At 46.7% G+C, this 12,212-nt stretch overlaps 1 protein-coding gene across 1 annotated transcript in view; it reads left to right on the top strand.

Moving 5' to 3' along the window:
- Window positions 1-12,212, top strand: part of ppp2r5a (protein phosphatase 2, regulatory subunit B', alpha isoform) — a 108,436-nt gene that overhangs the window by 83,444 nt on the left and 12,780 nt on the right. Inside the window, exons 5-6 of the mRNA XM_084315168.1 lie at window positions 7,399-7,529; window positions 11,342-11,401. Coding sequence (XP_084171294.1) covers window positions 7,399-7,529; window positions 11,342-11,401 — 191 coding nt within the window. The remainder of the gene's footprint in view (window positions 1-7,398; window positions 7,530-11,341; window positions 11,402-12,212) is intronic.

Raw genomic sequence — 12,212 nt, 5'->3', positions numbered from 1 at the left:
ACACAAAGAAGGATTTCTGTTTCTAGATGCCACACAGCAAGCTTTGTGAGAATTGGGTGAACAGTCTAGGATTACAATTAGTAATATGTATCATTGTGGCAAATTCATGTCTCTATTATGTACTATGTCGTGACAGAGAGACTTACAGGCCGACTATCTGATTGTTTGCAGTGGGGGGAAAAATCCAAAGAACATTGTTAAATCTGTTGATTGCTGATATTCAGACAATTTAATTGAAATAGCAATCCCTTTTTCCAAATATATTTTTGAAAGTAATCTTTAGGTTCTCTCCTTCAGCTCAACAAACTCGATGATTAAACACCACTTCTGTAGCTGCTAGTTGGCTTTAGAACATCGTGGGAGGAAGTGACAGCTTGATAATGCTCCCTTTGGGTGCTCAAAGTTGTTAATTAAATTCCTAGAATCGTATTACAAAGGATCAGTTTCTTATTCCTTATACCACAGTTATTTTAATTTTTTTTCCTAACCATGCGCTGTGATTGGCTGAGATAGAAACAGTGCACTGTGTGTTCTGACCACAACGACCACAAAACGACAGAACGAGAGGCCAACGTCCTCGGGTTTTGTCGGAAGGTCACAAGCTTTTGTTTTTTTAATCAGAATATCATAGCCGTGCCGTGTCGGTCCTGGGCTTTTAGGAGCTGTAGTCCCTTCTCATCGTGCCAGGAGGGCCCGGGTGCTCCTCTGAGGAGCAGCTAATGGAGACCACAGCGCCCTGGAATGTTGGCCAGACCACATCCGAGGTGCTCTGGGCTGAGTTTCCATGATGTGAGCGTGTCGTGGGGGAACGTCTAAAATAGCTCCCTGTTTACCCTTCAGGAAGGGAAAAGGGGGGAAGACTGTGGTCGGCGCCAGGGGAAGGGGCGGAGCTCTGGGTATGAAGGGTACGGAGGAAAGACCCATGTCGTAGGTCTAGTGGATCCTGTCGCTGCCCTCCCCGCTCCCCTCACGTTGTTCACAGGACGACCCCCTCCACGTGGGAAAAAGAGCCTGATGGGTAGCAGAGCAGAACTGCGGCTTTTTGTGGTCTTGTTTCATTTTGGCAAGTGCTCGGGGTGTATTCTAAGCTTTCTTTCCAAACAAAATGCATCCCCAGCATGTATGGCTGGAAACATGTTAGATGTTAGTGGTCATCACTGAAACTGTGTGTGTGTGTGTGACTGTGTGCATGTGTGCAGGCGCGGATGTGTATATGCATGTGTTAGTACTCAAAAGTGTGCATTTTTTGTAATGGTTTATGAGATACAAACACCTAAGATGCTAAAATGTCAGACAAACTTTCAAGATTAAATATTCACCTCCGCAATTTACACCCTGGAGACGGTAGGGCAGCATGTGGTAGTCTACACCTTCCCCAGACCGACAGTAGGGCAGCGCAACGACCAGGAAAGTGTGGAAGTTTCCTTTTTAAGGCCTCTGTCCACACCTCCCCCTTCCCCCCTGTATCCTCCCCTTCCTCTCCCCCGCACCTGGTCGTCCCTCCCCCGCACCCCTTTCTCCCATTCACACACTGACGGCGGAGGCAACCATGCAAGGTGTCAACCTGCTCATCGGGAGCAATTAGGGGTTAAGTGTGTCTTGCTCAAGGACACTTCGACACGCTGCCCGGGAGGAGCGGGAACCAGACGACCGCTCTACCTCCTCGGCCACTGTCGCCCTCCCTCTACTGAACTGCCGATCTAAATTGTATTTGATTAATAATGTTTTAACAATGAATTAGTATCCACCATGAAGACCACGCACATGAGTAATCTCTCCGGTTCCACCACAAAGGGAATTGTCATAACGAACGGGAGATGGAAAGAAAATCGGAGGTGCGGGTGACCAACAGTGACGATTCCCAGTGACGCTTGGTTGACACATGGTCCGCGAGGCAACGCTGTAGCGCAGTGTTTGAGTGTTTTGTTAACTAACTGTTGTTTTCATTGTATCATATCTTCCCAATACCCCCCCCCCCCCCATCTGTTCTATCACATGGTGGGTATTGTGGACTGCCCAAGAAGTACTGCGTGGGCTTTTCTGCTTTGTGTCGGACTGAACACTTCCCATGCAGCCTGCTTGTTATTTAATTATGTGTCTGGTTGGTTTATTTCAAAAGGGACGAGCAGCACGGAAAACACTGACGCTCATTAACACAACATGAACAATTATAGCGTCAGGATGCGCTGCACTTTCAGTTCAGTGTTTATAGCCAAGGCTAGTTTTCAATACCAATGCCCAGTTTGGTATTACAGAAAGATATAAAACGTATCCGAATTGTACCGACAAAATGTCTAACCTTTTCATAGGATAGGGACATGCTGAAGGTGCGGCTGGTTGTGGTACAACGGATGAAAACACTGTTGGTACACTGCGTCTTGCAGACCATCTGGTATGTAGTGATCATTTTGACCCTGATCACTACTGCCAGTCCAAGGGTCCTGTAGAAATCCTCTACAAAAGCACTTTTTCCTAAAGAAAAATGCTGTTCCAAGAGTGGAGAGACCTGCTGCAGAGTGGAGGTAATGTTATTAGCTAAAGTTATTGTGTTGACCTGGCATCGGTACACAGGAAAGCTTGGCAGGATAACGGCAAAAACAATAAGAGTCATGACTGATATCTTTATTTGGTTTACGTTCCGTTACTGTATATAGATTCATTGTGCCCCTCGCAACTTCTTGTATAAACATCAGAAAACACAGCCCGGCCGCAATTAGTGGAATGGTTAAACCAAGACCGAAAGAAGCTTAAACACAAAGGTCTATTTCTGTAGGGATCCTTTACATAATGTTGTCAGACTCGTATAATGATAATCTGAGCCGGTCTGTGGCAAAAAGTAATCTCTTTTAGTGGACGTGCAGGTTTGCTCCGTGTGATTACATTGCAGCCCGTTTTGCGGCTGCCGGCTGAAGCGATCTCCCTCAATACTGGACCAATTCCAAAAAGTTGTTGTCCCTATTATTTATTTCGACAGCAAATTATGGGGGGTAAAAAATAGGGTCCATAAAAATACCAGAATTCCCCTTTTCAGGCCAAAACAGACTTCCACGTCTGTTCTTTATTGGTTGGTCGTGGGGTTTTGAGCATCAAAGAGTAGCCGGCTATTCTCTTCCCACCACAGTTGACGGCTGAAACCTGCCCAATTCTCCGTCAGTGACTAAAAACACACTTTTTCAAACGATATCTGAAATGAAAACAAATTACTAACTATTTTATTATCAACTCTGCTACTAAGAAATCTTCCTTGCCTATATTACTACCTACAATGCTAATAAGCCGAAAATGTATGTCTGTACTACTATGCACTCAAGTCTGTAGCACTCAAAGTTCTACACTGTTTGATGAACAATGTTACTTACTGTAGCTGCCAGAGTCGTACCCTTCCTGCTGACTTGCTGTACAGAACTTGTAAGTCGCTTTGGATAAAAGCATCAGCTAAATGACTGAATGCTATTGTTCCACACGACCTTCCCCCCTCCACACGCGAACGAGGTAATGCGGAAATGGCACGGCTCAAGGCAAGTGGTCCGATCAACACCGTTCGTGGTGCCGCGTCGCCCTGCGTGCGGTTACATTTCGGGAGAGGTGCATGTATAGGCTCCACCCGTAGGCTCCTTGGCCTCCGCCAGTAGGCTCCTTGGCCTCCGCCAGTAGGCTCCATGGCCTCCACCAGTAGGCTCCACCAGTAGGCTCCTTGGCCTCCACCAGTAGACAGTTTGCGTGATTGTGATGGGCGGACATAGCAATAGATACATGTGGTAAGCAATTATGTGAATAGAATAGATATATGTAGTAAGCATATTATGTGAATAGAATAGAAGTACTTAACCCAGCAATGAACTCCACGTCTAAACCACGTTGACAGACCACGTCACCACGGACAGAAGACGGTAAGAAGCTGATCCATGGCCTCGGAGGTGCACGTAGAACAGTCTGCAATCTTGGCCAAGCCCCCGAGACATCCACCACCTTGGTCAACACTACGGGACAACCACTCGGAGAGATGGGGGGGGGGGGGGGGGGGGGTTGGGTACAGGGGTTAGAGAGTTCCCATGTTTGTAGTGGGTGGAGATGGAGCAATAAATACATGTAGTGAGCATATGCATACATGGTGACAGTAGAATCAAAGTATATAAGACTATTGTGAAATTGAGTGAGTATGCTCCTTGGCCTCCACCAGTAGGCTCCACCTGTATGCTCCTTGGCCTCCACCAGTAGGCTCCACCTGTATGCTCCTTGGCCTCCACCAGTAGGCTCCACCTGTATGCTCCTTGGCCTCCACCTGTATGCTCCTTGGCCTCCACCAGTAGGCTCCTTGGCCTCCACCAGTAGGCTCCACCTGTATGCTCCTTGGCCTCCACCAGTAGGCTCCTTGGCCTCCACCAGTAGGCTCCTTGGCCTCCACCAGTAGGCTCCACCTGTATGCTCCTTGGCCTCCACCAGTAGGCTCCTTGGCCTCCACCAGTAGGCTCCACGGCATCCACCAGTAGGCTCCACCTGTATGCTCCTTGGCCTCCACCAGTAGGCTCCTTGGCCTCCACCAGTAGGCTCCACGGCATCCACCAGTGGGCTCCACGGCCTCCACCGGGACCCGCCTCACCTCCAGTAGGACCTTTCCGCCTAGAAATGAAGCTTTAGTCACAATGCGTTTTTGGGGTGAGGGAGTTTCTGTTGCATCATGATGCCAATGGCATACAGTGAGAGGAAGAGTAGAGGACGGGCTGTTTTCACCTTGGGGGGGGTCTGTGTCAGAGGCCACTGTGGGGAGGAAGTGCCAGAGGTCACGACCTCCCCAGTGGGTCCACAGCTTGTTTACCTAGCCGCTCCAAACAGGCTTCCTCCCTCAACCTCTACAGTCTGCACACAGCCAGGAACACACTCATCTAAGTTACATCAAGTTACTTTCTTAGATTATTCTTCTAGAATAATGTGACTTGGGCGGGGCGATTATGAAAAGAAATTCATGACGTTAATCATCTGGAATTTTTCTGATATCGATGTATATAATCACTATCTGCTCGCGTATTAAAAATATCAAGATAAATAATGTGATCGCTGTTCGTGGTGTTGAACCACGTGATAATGTACAGTGTGATCTATAACATCCCCTCAAATATTGAGGATCGAAAAGTCAGACGAAAGTATTTTCCTGGTCTGCATCCTCTTAGCAGTTGTTTGTATTGAGCCGTACTGTATCGTACCCATTCTGCAATCTGTTAATAAAGTTTTCAATCAATCTCATTTTGAGAGACGTTTGAGTTGATATGTGGCTATCATTCATTTAGGTGACAGGACATAGGGGAGACAGTGGCTCAGGAGGTAGAGCAGTCGTCTGGCAATCCGGAGATTCCCGGTTCGATTCCCGCTCCTCCCGGACAGTGTGTCGATGTGTCCTTGAGCAAGACCACTTAACCCATAATTGCTCCTGATGAGCAGGTTGGCACCTTGCATGGTTGCCTCCGCTGTCGGTGTGTGAATGTGAGTGAATGGGCAAAATGTGAGAAACAAATTGTAAAGCGCTTTGGATAAAAGTCCATATATAAATGCAGCCATTTACCATTTACATACGATTCCTATATGATAAACGTTGATGGTTAAAAGTATCCAACAGAGTTTTCTTGTAAATTGCTCGCTTTTGGCTATTATTCACATTTCTACCCAAATAGATCCCTGCTGTTGTTCCCGGATACATTTCCTACTTCGTATAACCTTTGCAAAGTCCACTGTTTTCTTTACTCTCAATAGGTTTATATCCCAACTTTCGGTTTTGGGTTAGTTGTAATGAGTCCGACCTCCTTTGATTGACGGTCGTATCGACCAATCAATTTGACACCCAACAAACGCTCCACGCTCGGAGTCACTGGGATCGCATTTCTTCCCCATTCTGATGTTTGGTCTGAACAACAACCTCTTGACCACATCCGCATGCATCGAGTTGCTGCCACATGATTGGCTGATCGGATATTTGCATTTAAGAGCCGGTGTACAAATGTAACCATGAATCAAATGACTACTGTGTCTTTAATCAGCCCGGTGGCGGTGACGTACAAGACTGGCCTAAGCGCCCCCAAAAAAGGGTTAAAATGGGAACCGGAGGGTTTAAAAATAGACCGGTGTTCAGGCTGAGCTGTGCCTCACAGACACTCTTTATGTTTGTGCTTCTGTCACAACAGCCAGAGAGTCGTGTAGATAAAAATCCTGGCTGTACAGACACTTAATTTCAGGTGAACTCTGCAGTGATACACAAGGTGATCTCCACAGTGCCGACTAGAATGCATCCGTCTCTATACAATCACACTGAATACCGTTCTGTGAGTGTAGAAGCATGTATCATTGCGTCTACAGGGTTCGTCTTGAAGGCAATCTCCATACGACAGTGGGTACGTCCCACATCCGCGGAGGAGGTGTATTATGTTTATGTCATATCTTTTTGTGCGCGTCTGTTCAGCCATGACAACTTCGCAGCTGTTCAAGACGGAATAATTAAATGATGAGCCGGCTGCGTGCCCCCCCCCCCCCCCCCCCATACAGCCAACGCAACATCTGTCCCATCAACCCGCCCTCACTCACCTGCACCGGTTAGATTAGATACTAGTTTATTTGATCACAACTGTCGCTTCCCTGATGAAGAGAAGAGGGCGGACGCGGAGACGGGTCAGTCGCTCCGTATGTAAGCGGAGAGGCCGCGGCGTAGCGGAGCGGTAATGACTATGATTTGTCGTGTCGGTAATAGCAGAGGAGTAGCGTACACAGTGGGTTCAGGGGAGGAGGGTGGGAACGGCAGCAGAACGGGGCCCCCCCCCCCGGCCATGATGTCAACCCTGTCATTGTGGCTCTGCTGCTCCCGGCGAGCCGGCGGAGGAAGACGGCGACTGTGTTCTGGAAGAGCGACCGTGATATTGGAGATATTTCCTCTTGGCTCAACGATGGCATATCCCTAAACTGCTTGGTCCCTCGAAACGGCGCAGAACTAATGAGTCATCACTCTGGAAATAGCTTGTTTTATGCCATGGGTTTAAATCTATATACAACCCCTTCAGGGTTACATGTGTCTCTTATATAAGATGTCAGTAGGCTGGTAAGATATGATTTGATCACGTATGCTTATTTGCACAGATGACTGCCAGGCAGCGGTTGCTCTGCTGGTCTGGTGTGTGTGGGTGGGTGGGTGTGTGTGTGTGTGTGTGTGTGGGGGGGGGGGGGGGGGGGTTAGTTAACTCTGGGCCTCTGTACTGTTAGCCTTGGCCCCATTAAAGCACAACTGTTTAGAAAAGAATGAAAAGCTGATTCTGTGTCTGTCTCCCTCTCCCCCTTTTTTTGTCTGTCTGTCTCTCTCTTTCTCTCTCTCTTCTTTGTCTCTCTCTCTCTCTCTTCTTTGTCTCTGATCTGTCCGTCTAGCTCCTGGAGCTGTTCGACAGCGAGGACCCGAGGGAAAGAGACTTCCTAAAGACCATCCTGCATCGGATTTACGGGAAGTTCCTGGGCCTGCGGGCTTTCATTAGGAAGCAAATCAACAACATTTTCCTGCGGTGAGTGAAACGCTCAACCTGAGCAAATAATGGAAGCTCCTACAGAGGGAGATGGCAAATGAAAGCCTCCAATCTAAAGGCTTTAAATTTTCTACTGGATTTTCTTCATTTAAATATTCTGCTACAAATATGCTCCTATAGTACGTGTATTGATTATCACGTCACCACTGGAGCGTATCTATCCTGCACCGACCCCGTTTTCAAAACCCTTGCACACAAATAGAGGCCTCGCTCGCAATGCTTCTGTCGTTCTCCATCTTCCAACATGGCTGCCAGTAACATAGCAACCGTCGTTTGGTACACAACAATGGAAGAGACAACGGTTGCTATGTGTTGCTATATGAGGAACATGTCAACAAAAACATGATCATTTGGTGTCGTATTACTGGATCTTGTGAATGGGTCACGGTGGAACAGTAACATCATGTTTTTCCAGTGTTGTATCTGCTCTACCACTGCTCAGAAATGAGGAGATTTTCTTTTGACAGTGGTTACCAATGGTTACAGGCAGCCGTGCTGGAAGGAGAACTACACCGATGTTCTGTGCGAGGCCTCTATTATGTGTTCTGATGGAGCACCACGCAAACAAATTCACATCAGCCTTTCTTAGATCATCTTTTAAAGGGGAGACGTCAGTCCACTCCAGTCAGAATACATTTTCTATTTGAAAGCTGAGCGGAAACGGAGTAGGGGGGTACACAGGAGAGAAGGTTATGATGGGGGTTTGATTCTAGGCCAGCAGGGGTGCCCGTGGTTCCAGAGGTGGAACTACACTATCTCTTGGCACCACCCTCTCGTATGAAGCGTCATCGCCCCAGCTGAGATGGGGGAAACTGGCCCGTGTTCAGAGTTTCCTTGGCAGGAGTTTCACAGCAGGCTTTTATTTTAATAATTCTTTTCATGCAGCAGCTTGGTGCTAAACTGATGGAAAACGACGGAGCCCCACATCAGAGGCTGTGCACATCTGCTCTCAGTGCTGTGGATGCAATGTTTTTAGGTCAGAGATCAGGAGTCACCATGGGGATTCTCACATGGGAGAGCTTGAGGCTGGAGCTGATCGCTATCGTTGAGGAACAAATGGTCATGTTGAAGTACCTACGGGGGTCGGGGCTTACAATTGATTTGGGGTCACGGCTTACAATTAATTATTTTCACAGCCGTAGCGAAACGGTCCCAGACTAATTGTATTCATCCCAAACTGAAGAAGAACATGGTTGTGTATGAAATTAATTCCACAATTTATTTTTCAGCTACTGGCTCAGGACTGTACCTAGATCTGTGTACTGTCCTAAACACTATTTTCTTTTTACCATCACTGGGAAGTTGGAACACCCTTAATCTTAAAGGAACACTCCAACATTTTGGGAAATGAGCTTATTTGCCATCTACCCTGGAGTTAGACAAGAAGATACATAACTTTTTCTTCTCTGTGCATGCAGTAGGAGTAGGAAGACGTTAGCCTAGCTTAGCGTCAGTCACTGGAAGTAGGCTCCTCCATTAGCCTAGTTCCCAACATCTTCCTACTCCTACTGCATGCACAGAGAAGAAAAAGGTATGTATCTTGTCTAACTCCAGGGTAGATGGCAAATAAGCTAATTTCCCAAAATGTTGGAGTGTTCCTTTAAGCCCTGTACTAGGTCTCGGAGAACTTTCACATCAGTCCCAGTTATTGCTTAAAGGAACACGCCAACATTATGGGAAATGTGATTACCGTTTGCTCCAGAGTCAGAGAAAGCAATGGGAGCGTATACGGACCACTAGCCTAGTTTAGAACTCCAGAACAGGTGTTTTTCACTTTTTTTCTACCTTTATTTAGCCAAATAAAACATTAAGGACAGGTTTCTTATTTACAATGTCGATCTGGTCCAAGAGGAATACAAAAAATATATTATATTGTATGGTGTATGAAAGTGTGAAACTGGGGTATCAGCAGGAGGGATCTACTAAGAGCGTGTTGAGTATATTCTTGAAGGCAGTCAGTGAAGTAAGAGCTGTAAGTTTAAGGGTGTCTTGAATAGCGTTCCAGTCATAAGCTGCTGCAAAGTGAAAGGAGTTTCGGCCGAAGGTGGTCTTGGATCTTGGGATGTTTAGTTTGATGAGCTTGCTTGATCTTGTGCTGTGAGAAAGGTGGAGCAGGGAGGAAAGATAAGGTGGGGTCTTGCCCAGGATTGTCTTGTAAATGGAGTGGAACCAATGTTGGAGTCGGCGGGTGTGGAGGGAGGGCCAGTCAACCAGTTTGTAAAGGTCACAGTGATGTGCATTAAAGGGTGCATTGGTGGCAAAGCGGATGGCAGAATGGTAATGGAGTATCCAGTTTGTGTAGAGCCGTCTTTGAAGCCATTTTATAGATGACATCACCATAGTCCAGAATGGGCAGGACAGTCATATTTACAAGGGTGAGTTTTGTTCAGCAGAAAGCTATCCGCCTGAAAGCTAGCCAGTAGCTTAGCACAAATTAATGGAAGCGGATATGGACCACTAGCCTAGTTTAAAACTCCGGGAGAGGTGTTTTTGGCCAACAGCTAGGCTAGCTGGTCCGTATCTAGCCACCAGGGCAATATATATAATTTTGGGGGAAAGATTTTAAATTAATAAACATTAAAAAAAAAAAAAATTAGGAGGATATGACCAGCAGGCTAGCCGATCCGTATCCGCTTCCATTCATTTGTGCTAAGCTAGGTTAGCTTGCAGCCAGATAGCTTTCTACTGGACGCACAGAGAGGAAATTGGTATCGATCTTCTTGTCTGATTACGGAGAAGACCGTAAGCACATTTCTCATACCGTTAGCGTGTTCCTTTAACCCACATCGTCTCCAGTTTCACAACTCGTGCTTCAGTGCGGCGTTCCCTCACACGGAGTGCTGCAGACGTGGCCTAGCGGTGAGGGACGTGGGCTGATTTCTCCAGCGCCGGTTGCTGTGAGATCGTGGGCTTTAGAAAACTGATGTACCCACTTTGACCATCTGCTGCAGGGGGTTAAAAATAGAGCAACGGTTGACAAGCAGTGTTGGTGTTTGAGGGCCCAGATAGTAGAAAACGGGTTCCCCCTTTGGGAGCAGCTGGTATTTAGGCCGTTGTGTTTTTCTGTCCGCAAAAGACGTGGTGATTTTAAGAGCTGATTTTAAACTCATTTCATAATTTATTATTATTAATGAATCGATTTTTTATACATCATTATTAAATGACTGCATTTCCACAAGCCTTTCCTAGTACTAGGACACGAGGTGCTTTGCGACGGAATGACTATATGCATTTTTCAGTACGGGTAGCCCCAGTGAGAATCAAACCCCTAACCCTGGCGGTGTCAGAGCGCCGAGCACTTTACCCACCGAGCTACACAGAACCAGTCAACCAGTTAAAGGTAGATACCATTCCATTTAAATAATGTATGTATGTAGGAGTTTGCATGTCCGCATGGGTTTCCTCTGGGTTCCCCCGGTTTCCTACCACACCAAAAAGACATTCATGCTAGGTACATACTCCTGTCACTGCCCGTGACCAAGGAGTCTGTTCCCCTGTCCCCGTTCTTTTTATGGAGCCTTACAAAGGGGACACATCTCTCTGTCTTTTTGCTTCTAGCTTTGGGAAGGGAATGTTCCAAAATTCTAAACCACGTCGAGTGGCATTTCCCCCCGGGACCATCTGTTTACCGGAGTGGTTTTTAGAAAGCCCCAGAGATCGGCTGTTCTGATCAGCAAACACACAGCTGTTAGAATCATGCACTCTTGTTTTGTGGGGTCATTCATATGTATGAAAATGAAACGAAATGAAATGCTGTTGTTGATTTGTTTGTCGGTTGGCTGGTGTTGCAGGTTCATCTATGAGACTGATCACTTTAACGGGGTGGCAGAGCTCCTGGAGATCCTGGGAAGGTGAGTAAGAGCTTTAACCGCAGCCGCCGTGTGATTGTCATGTGAGCACCATGTGATCAGGACTTTGGTGTGTTATGGGTCTGCTGCACCGGGGATGCACCGATGCGACCTTTTCACCACCGATACCAATTCCCACTACTAGACTTTAAAGTATCGACCGATATACGGACCCCCGAGCCTATCCGTTCGTTTTACTGAACAGTTAAGAGACGGGTTATGAGTTGGGACAAGAAATGATTGAGACATATAATCAATTTTTCTTCTAAAGTTGCAGATGATGACGTGGCTCTGCTTTGTTTCTCTTTAATATGTTGCACATGGCCCCTTGGTATTGATTGAAATTCCCCCAATTTCAGCCCGGCGTCCGATATCAGGGCATCTCTAAGTCTGCACCACATAACAAGCCAAATTCCTTCTGCGCTGCACGTCACTGTGTTTGGCAAATATTGAGAGTCTGATCATGCTCAGTCACGCATAACTAACATCCAAGCCCCTTGGGCTTTAAAGCCAAATCCGGATACTTTCTTGACCACATAAATGTGGGGTATATTCACAGACATCCTCGAAGAGTTCTAAGCTATTTGGAATGTTCTTAATTTACTCCAGTGTTTACAAACAAACAAACTAACCGTTTACAGGTGGTAGGGCTACCTACTGTATTTGTTTACATTTGGATCACCGATTGGGCCTTCGACAATACAGTGCAATAATATTGAGTACTTTTGAGACCCGTCTCCCCAGGCGTTGTACTTGTCGCGGTGTTATTAATTGTGTTGAACTGTTGTGAACGATTCATCTCTTGAATGCTCTT

This window comes from Notolepis coatsorum (genome assembly GCF_963971535.1).
Source record: "Notolepis coatsorum genome assembly, chromosome: 5".
Classification (NCBI taxonomy): Eukaryota; Metazoa; Chordata; class Actinopteri; order Aulopiformes; family Paralepididae; genus Notolepis; species Notolepis coatsorum.
This window is presented reverse-complemented; position numbering and strand designations above follow the sequence as displayed.